This window comes from Onychomys torridus, chromosome 19 (assembly GCF_903995425.1).
Source record: "Onychomys torridus chromosome 19, mOncTor1.1, whole genome shotgun sequence".
Lineage (NCBI taxonomy): Eukaryota > Metazoa > Chordata > Mammalia > Rodentia > Cricetidae > Onychomys > Onychomys torridus.
In genome coordinates this window covers 32,486,483-32,506,683 of record NC_050461.1, presented here as the reverse complement: position 1 = coordinate 32,506,683, position 20,201 = coordinate 32,486,483, and the positions used below count along the sequence as shown (strand labels likewise).

The window sequence follows — 20,201 nt, the reverse complement described above, 5'->3', positions numbered from 1 at the left end:
TGGAAAGAAAATGGGCCTTCTCATTGAGGCTAAAAAGCAAACACTGCGCCTGCTATTACAAGGGTCACTATATTGAATCTCCATGTTCGTGCTTTTGCTCTTTCCCTGTATACTAACGCCGAGCTCTTCCGTTTCTTTCTGCTCTGGGCACTCACAGCATCTTTCGAGAAAACACCAAGACACGCAATATTCTTGCTCTGTCTTGCTCCTTGGTCTGGCATGGGAAGCCATTCTTGCTGCACATTCAGAGTTTGATTTTGCTCTCCTGGGACCTGAAAGCTTGTGATTTTACAGTTCCATCGTCAACATTGAAATAATACCCTCCTTACTTTAAATTGACCTGCTCTATATGGGTTGGTTAAGCATTCATTTGACCATTGCTACGACGTCCAATTTTGTCAATACTATATCAGCCAAGTTCAGTCCTTTACTTCTTCCCATTTAAATCAAAAGGGAAGCAGAAGCTCCAGCAACGATGCATTTTTATTTTTGGAAATGTCAAGTGCAAGGCTTGACTGACAAGTTCTCACCAGAACATAAACCGAGGAAAGTCTGTTTCTCAATCTTTAGTTCATTACCTGGGCTGGTTAAATTGCCCCAGGACTTGGTTAAGCTGCTTCACTGTTTGCCTAGGGTCAACTTTCTGAGTGGTCTTTAGTTTTTTTGAGACAAGACCCTAGCATTTCAGACACAGCACATGCCATCTGTGACCAGTGCTTTTTATGATCATCTCCACCCCCTTTGTTTTTCTGAGACAGAAAATTCTAGGAGGGCCTTGACCTCACTTGTGGCTGAGGATCACCTTGAACTCCTGATTCACCTGCCTCCACCTGGAAGTGCCACCATGTTTGGTTTATATGGTAGAATGGATCAAACCCGGGGCTTCATGCATGCTAGGCAGGTATTCCACCAACTGTGCTAAATCCTGTAACCATCCTGTCTTGCCTTTCTGAGGCCACTTGGGTTCTGAGGAACTCAGCAACACCCAGCCACTGAATAATTCCATGAGGCCATCATGACGAGAAATGGAGTTTGAAGTAGGTTGGATGGGTGTTGAGAGAGGGCTGGGAGCCGGATCATGAAGACCTGAGACAATCCTTCTAAAACAAAATAAAAGGGTGTACCTTGCCCCATCTTCTCTTTCTGCCTACTAAAACACAAGGCTTCCGAGGCCCCCTAGCTCCACCAAAAACCGTTCTCAATACCCATGGTAAGCAGTAGCATGGAGGGGAGAGTATTTAGCTTTGAGAACTGAAGTTAAGCCCTAGCATCATGACACATAGCTGTAACCTAGACACTCAGGATGCTTTACCAAAGAACAAACAAAATGGTTTACCTACTTTTGTTGTTGTTTGTTTGTTTGTTTTGTTTTGTTTTTCGAGACAAGGTTTCTCTGTGTAGCTTTGCGCCTTTCCTGAACCTCGCTCTGTAGACCATGCTGGCCTTGAACTCACAGAGATCTGCCTGGCTCTGCCTCCTGAGTGCTGGGATTAAAGGTGTGCACCACCACTGCCCGACTGGTTTACCTACTTTTTATACTGTATTTGCCCAGGGACTAGTCTTTATTATAAAAGGGATCTTTTTTTTTTTTTTTAAAGAAAATTTTTAAATTCATTTTACAGACCAACCACAGATCCCCCCCCTCTTATCCCTCCTCCGACTCCCTCCGTCTCCCCCTACTCCCTTCCAGTTTCTTCCCCCACCACCAACCCACCTTTCCTTCCCCCAAAATTCCAAAAAGGGTAAGGGCTCCCATGGGGAGTCAGCAAAGCCTGGTACATTGAGTTGAGGCAGGACCAAGCCCCTCCCCTCTGCACTAAGGCGGAGCAAGGTGTCCCACCAAAGGTAGTGGGCTCCAAAAAGCCAACTCATGCACCAGGTATAGATCCTGATCCCACTGTCAGGGGCCCCTCAATCACACCAAGCTACATGACTGTCTCCCCTATACAGAGGGCCTAGTCTAGTCCCATGCAGGTTCCACAAAGGCTTCTTTTTTAATACACAGCTGCCATTTACCCAGAGCTGGGTCTTCCCCCTTAAAAAGCCCAAGACAAGGTCATCTGAATACTAAGATGAGTTCATTAAGAGGAACATGATTGGCACATGCCTGTAATACCTGTACTTGGGAGAATGCAGGAGAATCAGGAACTCAAGGCCAGCCTTGGCTTTGTGGCAATTTCAAGGTTAGCTGGGACTGTATGAGACCTTGTTTCAAAATAATGAGGGAGAGAGAAAAGTTATTATTCAGGAATATAATCTTCAATAACCTGCCTCTTTGAGTGCAGGGGGGTGGGGAAGGAGAGGTGGAGATGAGAGGGTGGAGGGAATGCCATTGTTTTCATATATTCTCTCTTAATTAGAACAATGACAGTCCTGTTGCCTTTGTTATGATTATCCTCCAGGTCTCCAGGGTAACCTGGTATAGATTCACTTGGAAGCCTACCATGCTTTCATACAATTCTTTAAAAATCAAACAAAACAAAACAAAAACAACTTTAATGGTTACACCCAGCAGATGTTTTCTCCATAGCACACGCCTGTGACATGAGAGGCAAATTGCTCAGTTGGAGACTCTGCTGACTGCTCAGTCCTGAGCCCCTAGCCTCATCCGGCTTCTTCCAGGCTAGGGTTACATGGTTGGTGGCTACATAAACAGCATCTTTGCAATGGGTTTCCATTCTTCGGTCTAATCAGATGCTCTTACATTCACATTTGTTCATTAATCAACACATATTTATTGAGCCATTACCAAGAAAGCATATTGATTTAAAGAGGTCAGGGTTCAGGTTCAGGAACTTTGTGACCTTGGCAAGTCATTAATGTGGGAGCCCATTTTTAGGTTTCCTAGTGGCTTTACCCAGCAGGTCCACATAGAGAGTATGATTAGGACCATGGGCCTAAGTGCAGGTGTCTGAGATGGTCTGCACCTGGCTGTGCTGGGGGTGGGGGGAGGTCTTTTGCTCCACCCCTTGGCATTCCTTTAAATATCCTAGGGCAGAGATAGTTGAGGACTGATGCATTAGGATCCAGGCCCTTCTGAGTCTATACTGTATCTTCTTTTTCTCTCCCCTCTTCATCTCTAACTAAGTCTCTTATCCCTCATTCCTCAAGAGTCCCTGGGGTAAATAAATGTGGGGACTGGTCCTCCAATGTTAACTCCCCAAAGCTGCAATCCTTCCTCCATGAATGAAAAGCAGCAATAGTTCTGCTTGGACGGGGTGGGTAACGTTCAAACGGGAAAATGTAGAGGTGTTTGTCAAGTTAGCCCACAGTAAGAACCCATCTGTTTGAGCCAACCAAATTTGTGAGCAGAAGACAAGCAAATTTGCTGTCTTCAGACCTTCCTAATCTAATCAAGCAGAGCCCACAATGCTCCCTGTCATTCAGATAATAAAATGTCTTCCGATCAATTTTGATAGTAGGAAGAGTCTCCTTCCAAAAGTTTAGATGTCTAGTCCGGTATTACAATCAAATCTGGGAGCAATTTAATTTAGGACTTCTCTCTGCCCAGCTTCCCCCAGGCCTTGGCGCCCAGTTGGAAAAGGGAGAGATAATATGACCTTTCACCTTTCCAGCTCTGTTTCCTACTCATTCATTGGCTGTGACTTCAGAATTCTCCAAGGTGAAAGAGAGGAAAGTTCACCATTCTGGACCCACTAAAGTTGGGAATTTGGACCTGAGGCTCCTGTGCCAGATAGATATCCAAAGCTTGTTTGCACATGCCATGGGCATTTTTTCAGGGCTACGTTGTGCTGCCTCCTCGTGTTTATAATAGCCATTGTCAAGCTCATCCAGGGTTTACCCTGAAGCCTTTCTCCCTTGGCGAGGAGGGGGTTCGTCATTATCAGGGCTGTCCTGCTGAAGTGAGAGACCGCCTTGACCTCCCACCACAAACCCAGGCACAACTTGGAGAGAGACCAGGGAAGGGGTGTGAAGGGTCTTGGTTAGGTTTGCTGACTCATCACTCTTCCCTTTCTTCCAGTGCCCTGGCTGCTGCTCAGTGAGATCTTTCCTGGTGGAATTAGAGGCCGAGCCATGGCCCTGACCTCTAGCATGAACTGGGGCATCAATCTTCTCATCTCTTTGACATTTCTGACGGTGACTGGTAAGAAGTCTTTTCCATTAATGTCTTCATAATCTTCATAGAAGTGTTTATTGTGGAAAATTTAAAGTATACCCCAGAGTAGAGAGGCTGGTACTGAACCAGCTCTGTCTATCACCCAACCTAAGCAGCTTTCAATCTTGACTCCTTTCTAACCCTACCTGCTCCCCTTATCAGGTTATTTTGAATCAGGTCATATGTATGCATTTTGTTCATTGAATTTCATCATGGGTCTCTGAAAGTTAAGACTGCAATGTAATTATCATCCGTAAAATATTAATAATCTTCCCTAGTATCACTCTGTTCACATTCTACCAACTACCTTGGAGTTATATTTTTATTCTTTGAGTTATCTTCAAATATGTAATTTACAATTGAATGGAATGTCTCATCATTGGTAGGCTGTGTCTCCATCCTTTCTACTAGACTTTTACCCCCTTATGGTTTGTGGAGAGGAACTCACTGGTTGTACAGATTTTTGCAGGATCTGGATCTTAATGGTTTTCAGGTCACATGTCCTCTTGTCCTTTGTGTTCTCTGTAAGTTCTTATGTAGATCTACGTGGAGCCTTGAAGGGGTGAGTCTCTAGCCCATTACCACACAACTTGGCAGGTGACACAGGATGCTCCCAACCTGGCTGCCCACCCCCATCCCAGGCCATGTGGAACTCCCTTGATGCTTGTCACCCAGACTCGAGGTTTTCATTCTTCCAGTCTGCCTAATTTTTTTTTGGGGGGGGACGGTTCGAGACAGGGTTTCTCTGTAGCTTTGGAGTCTGTCCTGGAACTCACAGAGATCCACCTGCCTCTGCCTCCCGAGTGCTGAGATTAAAGGCATGTGCCACCACCGCCTGGCAATTTTTTTTTTTTTTAACCCAGAATGCTTCTCTAAAGCGAGATATCTTCTCACTGCCATTTAGCTCCTCTGAATGTGGATCTTATATAAGGCAAGATGAGTGGTTGAAATTTTTATTTTTAGTTCTCAAAATGATGAGGTGGTTCACTAGCACCTTGCAAAACTGATCACCAAGATTTTTGAAATTAATCTCTCTCTCTCTGTTTCTCTGTGTCTGTCTCTCCCTCTCTTACACACACACACACACACACACACACACACACACACACACACACACACACATTCTGTTATTCAGTTAAAAAAACATGGACTAAAAATGGTGACAAATGACCTGAATCTCTGTGGGAAGACTCGCTGACCTAATAGATGAGCTAAGGAAGAAAGAGGTAGACCCTTGGATGGGCTCTTAGCATGCATCCTGGGAAAAAGGATTCTTTTTCTTCTCAGTGGTGGTTGTCTTTCTGAGAACCAACTTGACTATGTAGGATAGTCTGGCCTTGAATTCATGGCAATCCTCCTGCTTCAGCCTCCTCCCTCAGCTAGGATTATAGGCATGAGCTATGCACAACCAGATCTAGCACAACCAGATCCAACTGGTATCAGAAGCCAGGAATGATCTAAAATCTTTGACCTCTACTCAGGATGTCTAAAGATCTCTAAGTATCTTCAAAGATCCAATTTTTAAGCATGGATTGGGATGACCTAAAAGATATGAGGTTTTTTTGTTTTTTTTTTTTTGTTTGTTTGTTTTTTTTTTTTTTTTAAACATGGCAACAAGCCTTTGGAACCAACATTTTAGTGGAATGTCATCTGTATCAATATAAGCATACTGCTCCTGGTAAACAGACAATGAATTTAGTACACTATTCTGAAAAACTAGTTGAAAATTGCAGTACATAGTAGGCTGTGGTAATGCATACCTATAAACCCATCCCTGGAATGCTGAAGTCGGAGGATGAAGGATGAGTTCAAGAACATCCTGGAAAACACAGGAAAACCCTATTTCAAAAGACAAAAATCAAAAAAGGGGCAGAGTATCCACTAAGAGAGGACGGCCCAGATAGTAAGAGCCTGGCTCCTATGCTCTGTGGAGAATGGCTGGGAGCATTCTGGGTATTTGATGTGGATCCAAGGACTCTCAAAGGGTAAAGACACAGACAAATACTTGAAGTGTGTATCACAAAAACCAGGTCAGGAGGCGTGACTCACTGCACACCATCCAGAAGACAAGGCAGAACATCCTGAAAGGCAGATGTGGGGTCTGAGTAAGGGAGACAGTATGGCAGTGAGGCCATGGTCTCTCTGTGACTGCAAGTCTTCACACAGAATGAGGAACAAGTTCAATGAGATAATCTGTTGAGTATTACTAATTCCAACTAATTCTACAAGAATTAGATTAGGCAATCCACCTGGCAAAACCCTGGACTAGCAGCAAGAAAAACAGAGACAGGACTGATTACAGCTGCCAGAAAGAACTGCCCTGGAGCTCAAGAGATAGTTCAGCAGTTGGGAGCACTTGCTGGGCAATTATGATGATTAGAATTTTGATTCCAGCACCCACCACATCTGGCACACACCTGTAACCCTAACTCTGAGCTGGGGCAGAGGCAGAAGGATATTTGGGGCTTGCTGGCTTCCATCCTAACTGAGAAGACATGAACCGCAGGCTCTGGGAGAGACCCTGACTGAAAGGAACATGCAGAGAGCAAAAGAAGATAAGACCTGATGCTTTCAGACCTCCGTGTGCACAGACAAGCATACACATGTGCGCGCGCGCGCGCGCACACACACACACACACACACACACATCTTAAAAAAGAAAGGGCTTTGTCTTCCTCCTCCTTGCTCCTCCCTACCTCAGCATAGCTCACCCACACGTGGTTACTATGCTTAGATCCTTCCACACTGAAGCTATAAAAATGGCTTCAGTATATAACTACTCAAGTCAGTTTTTTCCCTGACCAACTGTGATTTGTGGCTATAGCTGTTAAGGGCTATTTTCAAATGCTGCCTGCAATTCGTCCATGCACATGTGTAAAAAGAGCTAGATACTTCTCCACTGTTCCCTGTCATCCTGAACGCTTGCTGCTGGTGCAGGGGGACAGCACAATGTAAATGGACAAACTTATATGCACCTGAATGGGGTCATGTCCAGTGTAATGTACCTTGGACTTGGCCAGTGATTAGAAAGGGATTATATCTTTGTTTAGAAGTGGCCAAGAGAGCTGACAAGTGAAATCCATCAAAATGTTGAGGATAGTGCTTCTTGCTGATAATATCTTAGTCAGCAGATTTCTTTCATTGGCCCCATTATCATGTGTTCGGCTGGACCTAGAAGGAAGCTTTACAAATATGTTGCTGGCTATTAAAAATACTGCTAACATAAAATAATTGATTGAAATCAGGGTTAAAAAGGATGAGCTCATTTCAAGAAAAGTCCACCTGCACAAATGTGTCATTAAAAATGGCCAAACTACAACAGTGGTGATCCCTAGAGGGAGTCAGGAGGAGGTAAGAGAAAATTGGCCTTGGGTATTTGTAGACTTCTGCATTGAAGTTTTGTTTTTTTGCAATGGTGATGTTGAGCTTTAATTGTTAACTTTACACAACCTAGAAACACCTTGGAAGAGAGTCTCAGCGAGGGATTGTCTATTTTGGGTTTGTTTGTAGGCATGTCATGGAAGATTGACTTGATTGGGCTGAGTCTTCCCATATCAATTGACAATGTGGGTGGCACCATTCCCTAGGCAGGGAATTCTGGACTATATATATACAGGAAGCAGGGTGAGCACTAGGAAGAAAGCAAGCAAGGACCCATGCATTTATTATCACTTCGCTTGACCATGCGTATGATACTTTAAGTTGCTGCCTTGATTTCCCTATAGTGATGAATTATAAAGTGGAGTTTATAAAGAAAGGCCAAATAAACCCTTCCTTTCTTAAAATGCTTTCAGTCAGGATATTTTATCCCAGCAACAGAAATAAAACTAGAACATAAGTGAACATGTGCTCTTTACATTAATAAAGATACATTACCACGTTGAAAAAGAAAAAATATGTGCACCCAGATAATGGCTCTGAGTTTAATTTGTGATGGTTAAAAGACTGCTATGCATTTTACCTAAGAAAGCTGGGGTAGTATTGTAAAACTAAACAAAAAGAACCCCGGCGATATTTTGAATTTGTGAATCTTATTTCCATGGAGACTAATAGCACGTACAAAGATACATAGGGCTTCCTACAGGATCTGAGCAGTGATATTCACAAATGGGATCAATGCAGCACAGAATACATTTCTAATCATTTTCTTTTGTCCCTTATAGATCGCATTGGCTTGTCATGGGTATGCTTCATATATACAATCATGAGTCTAGCATCCCTGGTTTTCGTTGTTCTGTTTATACCAGAGACAAAGGGATGCTCTTTGGAACAAATATCAATGGAGCTAGCAAAAGAGTAAGTATCACTGGTCATTGGTCAAAATGCGGTTTTTATATGTAAGTAACAATACCTGAAGTTATTTTAGAATATTCCCTTTGCTGCAAGATGGCTTGTATAATTCTAGCTCCTTAGCCTTGTCCCAAATGTGCACAAACCATTGCTTACCAATATGCAAGGCTTTTAAAACTTTATTTAATGATGAGAAAGAATTCCAAGCAGGGCACAGTACTATATGCCTGTGATCCCAGCACATGGGAGGCAGAGGCAGGATGATTGAATTCAAGATGACCCTTAGTTACACAGTAATTTTTAGACCAGCTTATTGAGACCTCATTTTAACCTTCTTCTTTGTCCAAGAAAGGACTTCTTCATTTCTAGCTTGTCACCCAGGAGGCCACCTTCGTTTGGGGTACTAAGTAGCTGCTGGGACATGATTCCCATACTGGGCTAGGACTATAGATGTTTTTTAGCCCTTCATCTAAAACAGGCTCAGGGTTCTTTTGAGCCCAAACACTTAGGGCTATAATTGGCAGAAAAACTCTTGGTTCTAAATGTCTATAATTCCTTATAATGTGGCACTCTCAAGTTAATTTTTGTAAAGGTAAGGAGTGTCTTACAGGATTAAGGCATTTAGAATTAAATTCTAGGCATTTAAGTGAATTTCACATGGAGAGGTGAGATAAATAATTTAACTGGCAAGTGGGCCATGAACAGCTTTCAGAGGCAGGGCACTGAGTTCTAACTGCTCAAACTTAATGGCCTGAGGGAGGTGATGGCCACCATCTAGGAATGAAGGGAAATGTGTTCTTCTTAGGAGTAAATTACAGTGGGAATGGGGCCATACTTAGTCCTGGGCCTTCCTACAAAGGAGGAAACCGTATTATAGTTTTGAATAGGTTGTGACTTTGTGTCAAAGCACTGGAGAGACAGGGATGGTGACAGAAACGGTGACAGTGACACCCTAGCTTCCATCTGAGGGAAGCTCCAGGCTGATGGATGAGCTGGTGGTGGGACTATGTGTGCAGATGTTCACAAAGGCCAGCCATTTAGTCCTGTGTTACCCGGGGCTGCTGTGAGGAGACGTGTGGAAAACATTCACTTTGTTTATGAACCTTGACGTGGTTGAAATCTTTAAAATAGTTTACTTTGCTAAGCAAAAAACCATAAAAACAAAAACTTTAGTCAGTTCAAATCATAAGTTGACTATCAAGTTTGGGGTTGCATTTTACTGCAGAGGAGGCCATTTTTAAGAAAATACAAATGAAAATGACTAACGTATAATGGAACAAATGTAGTTGTTGGGAAGGCTGATTGGTTAGGTAACTTGCATGAGAAGATTGGGTATGAGCATGTAAACCCTTCCTCCGACCTGCTGGACAGCATGTAGCCCAGGTTTTCTTTCTGTTTGAGTTTCTCAAAACAAGCTGGCCTTGACATCTCAATCCTCCAGCCTCCACCTCCCAACACAGAGCAGGTTTTTACTGAGGGTCATAAGATGTAGCTCCGTCTGCAGTCAGTTCATGCAATGGGAAGAGGGAGTGGTAAGGATTAAAATGAGACATATATACCAGCTACCCTCATCATGCTCTTATCTACTTCATCAGCTGTGACTCAACTCCTCTTGGCCAGTCAATAGACAAAGAATTAAAGCCAGAAGTGCTGGTACACGCCTTTAATCCCAGCACTTGGGAGGCAGAGACGGGCAGATCTCTGAGTTCCAGGCTAGCCTGGTCTACATAGTAAGTTCCAGGCTGGCAAATGCTATATACAGTGAGACCTTGTTTCAGCCCCCACCCCTGCCCGATAAGGAACTGAAAAAGTAGGAAACGACAGCAGCTGTTTTGACTTTACGTGGTGAACAAGAAATCAGATCATCGTGGTTTATACCCTGTTGGCTAGCACAAAGATAAATTACTCTTTTTGTTTGAGGATTTCATTGTATAAAAGTTTCTTTCCTCCCAAAGGAGAAGATACTAGAGCTGAATCTTGAAAGGGACATTTAGGTAAAGAAGATATTGGGGGCAGGAGTAGGGTTACACCCAGGAATATTGTCCTCAGAGCTGTGCTACAAAGGTTGACGTGCTTTTGGGAGACTGGGAGATGAACCCAGAAGCGAGAGGGGTCAGGCAAGGTCTTTGTCTATCTTGGTAGAGTTTGAACTTTATTTTAAAGGCAGTAGTGGGTTTTTTTTTTTAATGCATTTGTAGTGTGTGTGAACCATGCCCATGTGTTTGAATACTTGTAATCATGAGTATATATAAAGAGGCTAGAGGTGGGCTTTTGTCCCCCTCTTCCTCTATTGCTCTGAGCTAATGGCTGTCACTGAACTTGATGTTCACTGTTTTAGCCAAGCTGGCTGGCTTGGATCTTCCCAACTCCACCCCTCAGTGCTAGGGTTGTAAGCATGTTTAGCCATGCCCCATTTCTACTAAGTACTGAGGGTTTGAACTCTGGTCTTCACGCTTGTATAGAACATGCTCGTGGCCATGGAGCCGCTCCCCTAGCAGATGAGTTCCAATAAAATGAGATGAAGTGACCAGAGTTCAGAAGGAATGTTCTGACAAAATGGGAAGAACAGGAGTCACTGAATGAAACGATCTGAGGTTTCAGATGAGAAGATATGAAGCTGGACGTGGTGTAGCCACAGAGCCTATGAAACTGGGACCTGGGCAAGAAGGACAAAGAGGTTAAAGAGGGAATTAGAATTGCTCTCAGGCTTCCCGGAACCAACCTGCCAAGTATGCGATAGTGAAATTTAGGGCAGCAAGGGGTGGGAAAGAGGGGCCGGTTTAGGAGAGGCTCTAGTGGGCGTTGGGCATGGCTCCTGAGTTCCATTTGTACAGATCTCCTCTGAGATGCTTATGTGACACACAAGTGCAGGGGATGGCAGGTTAGCATGCACAGAAATCTGGGACTTGGGAGAACAGCTCTAGAGCTACAGATCTGGCAGTCAACACAGGGACATCGGTGCTAGGCAAGTGGTCAGTGGCAGGGTAAGAGACATTTTGTAGAGCCCAAGCAAATTTTGGCAGCTGCTTAAGAAAATATTTAAAAAACATCATCAGTGCATGGTTATGACTCTTTGGCTTGAGCAAGTGAGAGACCTCAGACTTGCATTTTATTGCCTTCATGGTGAATTCTGTTTGTGTGTATATACTTTGAATTACCCAACTCATATAGGACTCATGTAGGACAAAAATGTGCTTACAAGCTTTCCAAAGGTTCTGTGACCAATAGTGAAAGACTGTTGAGGGAGAGCAGGATTGAGTGGCTAAGTGAACTGCTACTTCATTTAACAAACTGGACCTAACTAGGGGCTTATTATCAATACCGTGTTTCCTTCAGAAGACTGACTTTTAAAACTTTTCACATTAGGCAGCTTTCAAGTAGAGGTGTCAAGTGAAGCAAACTGCAAATCATAACAACTTGAAGACAGAATCTTTCTATTTAGTGGGTTTCTAGAATGTTCCTTGACAGTAGGAGTTGGGTATTTAAAACTCAGCAAAACTTATTCAGCATTCTTCATGGGGGAGAATATTAAGTGAACACACTTGTGACTTACGGCTGTCTGTGAGACCACATTTGGTACTTTTGAGTCAAGTAGTTACTCAAAACCTTAATCCAGGCACTGTCTGAGACAGTCATGCATTGACAGGAGGGAGGGAGTCTAAGAAAAGTTATTGTGACCCCTCAACAGCACTGTGAGCCCAAACAGATGAGGACACTGGGACAGAGACGTGGGAAGATGATGACATGCCATTCTGGGCTTTCAACTCAGTGATAGCAACAGCGGTACCTATCAGGTGCCTGCTGCTGGGGGGGCGGGGCATGCCCTGAGATCTGTGAGGAAAAAGAATTCTGCTTTTTAACTCCTGATTACACAACACTAAAGAGCTGAAAGCTTTTCTCTGCTTGATGCAGGAGGTTGAGAAATGCTTTTAAAATAAAAATGTGTAAGCAGCCTGGATTATGTAAACTGACAAGAAGTGTTGGAAACATATTGGTAAGCAAGGTTCCCTGGAGAGAAATGCCAGAGACAAAAGTTTGTGATCTGAGCACGGGATCAAATTAACTAAGGAAATGTAGGGCAGTGGAAAGCCCATGGAACTTGCTAGTACATAGAAACTGAAGTAAACTCGAGTAAACTCGATCGAGGAAGTCTGCCATGGAGCTGAGGGAGTCATTAGGAATTTAGAAGTTAATAAAACAAATGCACCGACTTTTGTCACCAGGGTAACCAATCCTCATGTGTAAATCCCAATCGTTTTCCTAAGGACTAAGAAAGGAAACTATTTATATTATCAAATGAATTTTAAATTTGATACTACACGTTGGTTAAGATTTTCCTCTCTCCTATTTAGAGTTGGCCCCCACCCCAGCCCCAGTTTTTACAAAGCTGAGAAAACAAATATTCTTCCAAGGACGCTATAAAATATCCTTATAAAATAGTGTGACTCAGCTGAGAGTCAGGAAACATAGCTGCCATCATGTAATTTCAAAGGGTTTTGTTTGGAATGTCTGCCCTGCCAACTGCTACCCCAACATGTAGTATCACATTTAAAATTCATTTGACAGAGGGATGCTCGCTATATTCACTTTTTTCAAGGGTGATTTTCCTTACTCTTTCCCCCCACTTAGGTGAAAACAAACCAGTTAGTGTTTTATTAATGGTTTAGCTCCAAAGCCTTTTGATTACTAGCAGTTACGGGGATGTGTCCATTCCTGTATGCGAATGGGCTGCTTCTCAACGCGGAGAGCTTGGGAGATGGTCCTCAGTAACGTGGTTGTCACACATAGGGACCTGCTTGATTCCCAACACAGGCGTAAAAGAGGGCTGGCAGCAGTGAATGCCTGTAACCCCAGCCTTGGGGAAGTGAGGACAGGAAGGAGGGAGGCTAGCTGGCCAGGTCTGTGAGCTCCAGGTTCAGTGAGAGGCTGTGGAGGGATGGGGGAAGAATGCCATCCAACGTTGGCATCTGCCTCCACAGGAGCATACAAAAAACAAACACACACATAAAAACAAAACAAAAGCACACACTAAATAAGTGAAAAAGTTAAGTGCATATTGAGCATTTATTATACACTAGCCACGGGTGTAGGTGCTGCAACCAAATTAGCAATGAGAAAAACAAAACAAACAAACAAATCCGCTCCCAGGACAATGAAAATGGGCTGATTCGCTCCTAAGTGGTTGGGGCGGGGCAGGCTTCAGGTGGCTTTGCTAAGATGACCTTTAGGATACAATCTGGGTGATCAGCCGCCAACCCAGGGAGGTAAGGGGACAAAGAATGCAGGTGGAGGACTGAGTACAGAGGCTAACTTGGGACCGGGCTTGGCCTGTTTCCGGCAGGGCAAGAGCTCTAGGTCAGAGCCACTGGGGGTGATAAAGTAGGCTGAGCAAGGAGCTGGTTAGTTCTAGCTGGGTGGGAAGGGACCAGAAATTTTAGCCTGGGCCGTGACATTTCAAGTCAGGTGTGTTGTGAGAACGAACAGCCACCTGGCAGCCCAAAGCTGGGGAGGCTCACAAGCACAGTGCTGGCCTCCGATGGCCCTTCCTGCCGCAGGGAAGTCTTGAAGTCTTCTGTGCTGGCAGTTGGCAGACTTGGTACTCAAGCCAGCTCTTCTGGTTTTGAAGAATCAACTGTATTTCTATGACATCAGCCCCATCATACCCCGTCTCTTCTCCGTTTTCCAAGACTTCCTGTTTACTCCTACATTCTCCACATTATGTTATTGTACTTTTTATTGGCATAAATAGAAACTTGCTGGGGTCTCACTCTTTACCCCTTCCTTTTAAAGACAGGGTTCTATGAATCCCTGGCTGGTCTTGAACTCTTTATGGAGTTGAGAAGAACCTTGAACATCAGATCATCTTGCTTTCTACCTCCCAAGTGCAGGGGATTGTGTCCCAAATGTACCCGTATGCTAGGGATTAAACTCAGGGCTTCCTGGACGTTAGGCAAATACTCTGCCAAGTGACCTACATACCATTTCTCCCATCTTAAGAAGGCTATGTCTTCCAAATTTGCCATTTCCTTATTTATAGCAAAGTTCTTTATCAATTCTGCTCATTCCCCCTTTTCATCAGCTGCCCCAATGAGTCTTCTATGGTTACCAGTTCCCTGAAATGAGATCAATTCTCAGTGCTTATTTTAGGGGAGAGTGCAATAGTTTCTGAAGTAACAGCTTTGCCACGTGTGGGCCCCCCCCCACTTCCGGCTGTCTCATTTCTCACCAGATACCTGTCCACACCTGGGTCCACGTCTTCTCTGTTGGGGAGCTTGGGCTTCCTCTTGCAACTTCTCCATCACACCCTTGGCTTCATCTGGGCCAGTGCCATGCCCTCTGGACCGTGTACAGCGGGAGTTGGAATTCATCTTTGATCTCCCTCCTAAACTTGAGGCGTGCCTACTCATGTCTTGCCTACATCTCTCTTCATGCTGAGATAAGCTAAGCATGCTAATTCAACCCATGATGGCCCAAAGAAAAGTCCCTCTCCACATTGCTTCAGACCTATTTTCCTCACTCTATGCCAATGTCTTTCGTTTGCTGAGGCCACAAATGCCAGTCCTTCTCAAATCTCTCCCCCCCACACCCCACCTTCTGTCTGTTAGGCTGTGCTGACTCCTATTTCCACAGGTATCCATTTCTTCCATCCTAGTCTTGAGGTACCAGCAACTCCTTTCTTCGTTACTGTTAGCGGTCACCTACCTGGTCCCTTTCCCCTAACTCCCCACTCCATTCCTTTGTTCCCGTTCCCTAGGGGTTCCTCATGGAGAGAAAAAGCCAGAGTTTATGCTTTCTGCTACCCTCCCCCTTTCAGCCACCCTCACCCCAGAACTCCCCAGGCACACTCAAGGCAGCAACTTTTTCATGGCCTTCCCCTAGGTAGGTATCTGCCTCATAGTGCCACCCCCACTTTCTTGCCAATCTACTTTAAATCAGACTCCAGACCTACTTTATTTCAGTTAACAAACATTCCTTTGGCTTATTAGCTATCTCTCATTATGTTTAGTTCTGTGAAAGCAGGAATTTATATATTAAAAAAAAAAGTGTTTTACCTGCATGGGTGTATATGTACACATATATTCCTGCTGCCTGCAGGGGCTAGCAGAGGGCATCTGGTCCCCCTGGAACTGGAGTTCCAGACAGTTGTGAACGTCCCTGTACAGACTGGGGAGCATGCCTAGGTCCTCTGCAAGAGCAACAAACAATCTGAGCGAGTAAACCACCCCAAGGGGCAGCAGGACTTTTCACTCTTCGTTCTTGTTCCTCATCACCTACAACAATCAACCCCCTGGTTTGTAACGAAAGCACATTGTTGAAGGCACGAATACAGAACAAAGAAGCTGGATAGCGGAGGGAGGTGTGGCCAGGATAGCATCTAAGCTTCACGTCTGAGAGAGTGAAGCCACAGTGACAGGGCAGCCCGGAGGGGCCTAGGTTTCATGGTGCACGGATAACTAGTCATTCTGGATATATTAATTTGGAAATGTTCATTAAGACACTAACAGAGACACATTATATACATTATATAGGCAGCTGAATATGAATCTACATGTTAGAGGCTACTGGTCTTATGAAACCAGATCATTCATCAGAAGTAGAGGAGAATGGGGTTCAGAGCTGGATCAAGCCCTTGATTCTGCCAATATTTAGAGATAAGAGATTGGGGGGGGGCATGGCACACACCTTTAATACCAGCACTCGGGAGGCAGAGGCAGCCACATCTCAGGGAGTTTGAGGCCAACCTGGTCTACAAAGTGAGTTCCAGGGCTGTTGCACAGAGAAACTCTCTCAAAACACAACCAACTAACCAACCAAAAGTAAAGAGATCACCAAGGACCAAGAAGGAGCCAATGGTGAGGACGGAGGAAAGTTAAAGGAACAGAGTATTACTGAAGCCAAGTGCTCCAGATAGTATGGGTTGGGAAAGTCAGGCTTGAGACTCCAGGCGTCTTAGTGAAGTAGGCACTGATGCTCACAGAGGGACAGGAAAGAGAACCCAAGTGAGGACATCCCCATAGTCCTGCTATGGAAGAGACAAAGGTACAGGCAGATCTTCCACTTCCCATCACTACAAATCACCCAGGGGCCTGTCTTCCCTTCTCTTATTTCCAAACAGATCTTCAGTCCTTGCCCAGGACTCTGAAACCCCAGGGCGCCTGTCACCCACAGCTTCCCTTCTCTTACAAATGAAATTTGACTAGTTCTTTTAAGGTTAGGGGCATAGCCCTGAAGCAGGGCTTTAGGAGGCCACCTGGCGCAATTCCCTAAGGCAGCTGACTTTCCTCCTCTTTGGAGACACTTCAACACCACCTCTCACTTTCTGTTGTGACTCTCTTAGTTGAGGCCATCTGTGAAGATCAGGCTTCCAGTCTCCCCCATACCTTGTCTAGAGACCACAGCCATCTAAGTACGGCCCTGGTGTGTTCTGGGAATCTTCACAAGGATTCCCCACTTGAACTCCAGTTGCTGAACATCTGATCAGCAATTCCTACCTCCACTCTCAGTCACCTTTCCATTTTCTCACCGGCACTTTTACACCCTCAAGTCACGTGCTTCTGAATTTCTCCTAGGAAAGCACAAGGCCCTTGGAAGCCAGAGTACTATCCAACTCCACCCACACTGCCCACTGTGACCTATTTCATTCCCTGTGGAAGAGAAGACGGTTCCAAGGCACTCCCCTTTCTGTTAAATGAAAGGGGAGAGCACACTTCAGGCTGGTGGGAATAATCTGTGCTGTAGAAAGGGGAGGCAGAAAAATGCAAGCAAATGAAGCAGGATTTGCGGTGACACTTTTCTGTGGTAACATTCAGTTACTCCTGGAGTCCCGGCCTCTAAAGAGGGGTGCCGTGGCCGTGTTCTGAGAGGATGGCTGCCTACCTTTCCTCTCTGCATGAGATTGACCAAAGGCTGTAGGTACATATCAGAATTCTCAACATATTAAGGCTTTACCATAAAAATGTTTTTCCATGAACTAAACCCCATGACAACCCCAGGGTGATTTTTAAAATAATAGCGCGGCAGATTTCTTTCAAGTACTATATAAACGAAGAATGACATTTTCATTAACGCCTCGCTCTCTTTTTCAGGAACTATGTGAAAAACAACATTTGCTTCATGAGTCATCACCAAGAAGAATTAGTGCCAACACGGCATCGAGAAAGAAAGCCCCGAGAGCAGCCCCCGGAGTGTAAAAAGCTGTGTGGACGGGGACAGCCACAGCAACCTTCTGCAGGGACCTAAGGGGCTCAGATCCTTACATTACGGTGCAGGGGCAGGACTAACAGGGGTCTCTGCCATGGTTTCCCCTCAATGTCATGGAGAAATTTTACACGGACACCCTGAAGCTAGAAAGACAACCTTTAATTCCTCTTCCCCAAGTGGGACCTTTGCCAAACGGCAGACGAGGCACCACCAGTGCCCCAATGTATCAGGCAAAACAAAACGAAATCCTGGCAGATTCAATACCTTCTACCTTCTCTTCAGTGCAGCCTTTGGAAAGACCACGTTCTAGCGACGAGGCCAACCTCTGCCTTAAGCTGTCTGTGTAGCCTCTGAAGACACTCCTTGCTCTGGGTCTTCTGTCCAAACACTGTGGATGATTCAATTGCACCTACGTTGTAGATCAGGATGGTGTTCTGGGTAAGACCCTCGTGACAACTCAAGTCCACCAGCACCAAGATCATGCAGCTAGTACACCACACGTAACAAAATACTAGTTAATCAAAAATATTCTTTTATAAATTTTATGTCAAATTTTTTAAATGCTAAGATAAACCATTTTTCCCTTTTTAAAAGTGATTAGAAAAGTCAATTTAAAAATCCTGGGACCATATTTATTTAGAACTAGTTTAGTGAATATTAGAAAAGGAGTCCAACATAAGGTTATTATTTATCCCGATCTCTAAGCAGTTAGGTTTAAGTTATAAAGTCAAATCTATAAAAATTGCATCTTGGGAAGGCACTTGCGGTAGGTAACCTGTAGCAATCTGCAGCTTTCTGCATCCTTCCCGGTCCTCAGGAATCTCTCTACCTCGGGCTGTGGCAGGCAGCCTCAGTGCTCACTTTCAGATGAATGCACACAGAATAAATGGACACCCACATCAGGATAGATCCCTCTGTCTTTTCTGTGATATACATTGATAAGCCGTACCAGCAAAGTGGGTTTTTACCCACAGGATGCATTTCTCTGGCCTGTTTTTCCAGTTGAATTTTAAGATTTGACAAAACATTTCACCAACAGAATTTGCATATGACAGAAAACCTGTGATAAAGAATCTTGACTCATTCAATAAATTACAGATGGTACACCGAAAATAACCCTTAAGGTACAATCAGCCTAACTTGAAAAATAATTCAAAGTTCTATGAACTCCCCCTCAAAGGGCTCCATATCCCTTAATTTGGGATTTTCTTCCTTTCCCTACCAAATGGTCCCGGTCTGACAGAGAGGTCCATGGCCCATCACATTCCCGTCTAGTAAAATGCAAAGGCTTGAATCCACACAGAGCAACAGAGAAAGCAGCACCCCCGAGCCTCAGGGGCATGACGGGAGGGCCTGGTTCTGAAATGTATCAGCTGAATTAAAGGAGGCAGGAAGAAGCCGTGAGGAAGGGAGATTTAAATCTTGATTATGTCGCGGTGTATCTCACATCAAGTAAGAATGTGTGCTGTTTTCTGTTTGTTGTGGGAGGAGAAGGCAAGGTGTGTTCTGTCGAGCATCATTTTAAGTTTACTGCATCTGGAATTATATGCCACGTTAAAAAAACCAAAACCAAAACCCAAGGCAGGTTATCAACCTAAGCTTTTTTCCTTTTCTTTTTTCCTCCAAGTATGAGATTAAGATATTTTAAAAATTGTTAAATGATTTTAAACATATATGGACACGCATATTTGCCTTTTTGGTATTCCTTGTGAACGGTCAAGAAACAAGCAAAGGCAGCACATTACTAATGACTTCAATGTAAGTATCATAAACGGTCTATTGTTCTATTACCCCAAGAATGGAACTAAACTATCTGGTTTCCAAAATAATGTTTTACCCAGTATTTGCCCCACCCCACCCCCAGCACATGAAGCCTTTGGTTTTCAAAAATAAAAAGGGGGAATACTTACACTTTGTATGTCTATATTCACAGTTTTTATTTATATAAAAATGATACAGTACTTGTAGAAAAGCAGGCGACGAGAGGCTCACTCACTCCAGCTTTGTTTAGGGGACTGCCCAGGAAGCTGCCAGGGAGTGCCCACACAGCAGGAGAGTCCAGACTCGATCATGCTTCCTTCACCCCTCAGACCATTCCCAAGAGCTTCAGGTCGGCCTGGCTTTCACACACTGAGCATGTGACGTCATTTGGATCTGCACCTTCCCCATACAAGTCTCTGCCTCATATTTGTATTTCTGTGTGTTTGTGAACACTGCAAAACAGGAGTTCACTGCTAATCAAACAAGTGGGAAGACCAGAGAGCCTTTAGTCTACCTCTAACAGCATCCCCACCCTGCCCCCCAGGTATTAGGATTTTGGCTAATGATCTTAAAACAAAGAAAATAAAAACAAAAAATTGAAGACTTAAAAAAAATCACAGTTAACTATGGGAAAAGCAAGTATAAAAGTTAGCCTTTGCTCTTACTTTTTGAAGGAGCGAAAGGCAAGGTATGGCGGCTTTTAGGAGACAAAACTGACTACAGATTCCTATGTACTGTTTGTTCAGTGCTTAAGCTAGCCTTGTAAGAGGTTCTATGTAGAAAATGTACTAAGCACAAAGGTGTAGATGTTGCAAGCTTTTGTGAAAAATTT

General features: G+C 44.2%; 1 protein-coding gene across 1 annotated transcript in view; it reads left to right on the top strand.

The window, feature by feature from the left end:
* The window catches only part of Slc2a12 (solute carrier family 2 member 12), a 57,523-nt gene extending 38,309 nt beyond the window's left edge, over positions 1-19,214 (top strand). Inside the window, exons 3-5 of the mRNA XM_036168673.1 lie at positions 3,983-4,105; positions 8,281-8,413; positions 17,494-19,214. Of these exons, the coding sequence (XP_036024566.1) occupies positions 3,983-4,105; positions 8,281-8,413; positions 17,494-17,647 (410 nt within the window). The 3' untranslated portion in view covers positions 17,648-19,214. The remainder of the gene's footprint in view (positions 1-3,982; positions 4,106-8,280; positions 8,414-17,493) is intronic.
* Positions 19,215-20,201: the final 987 nt, after the last annotated feature.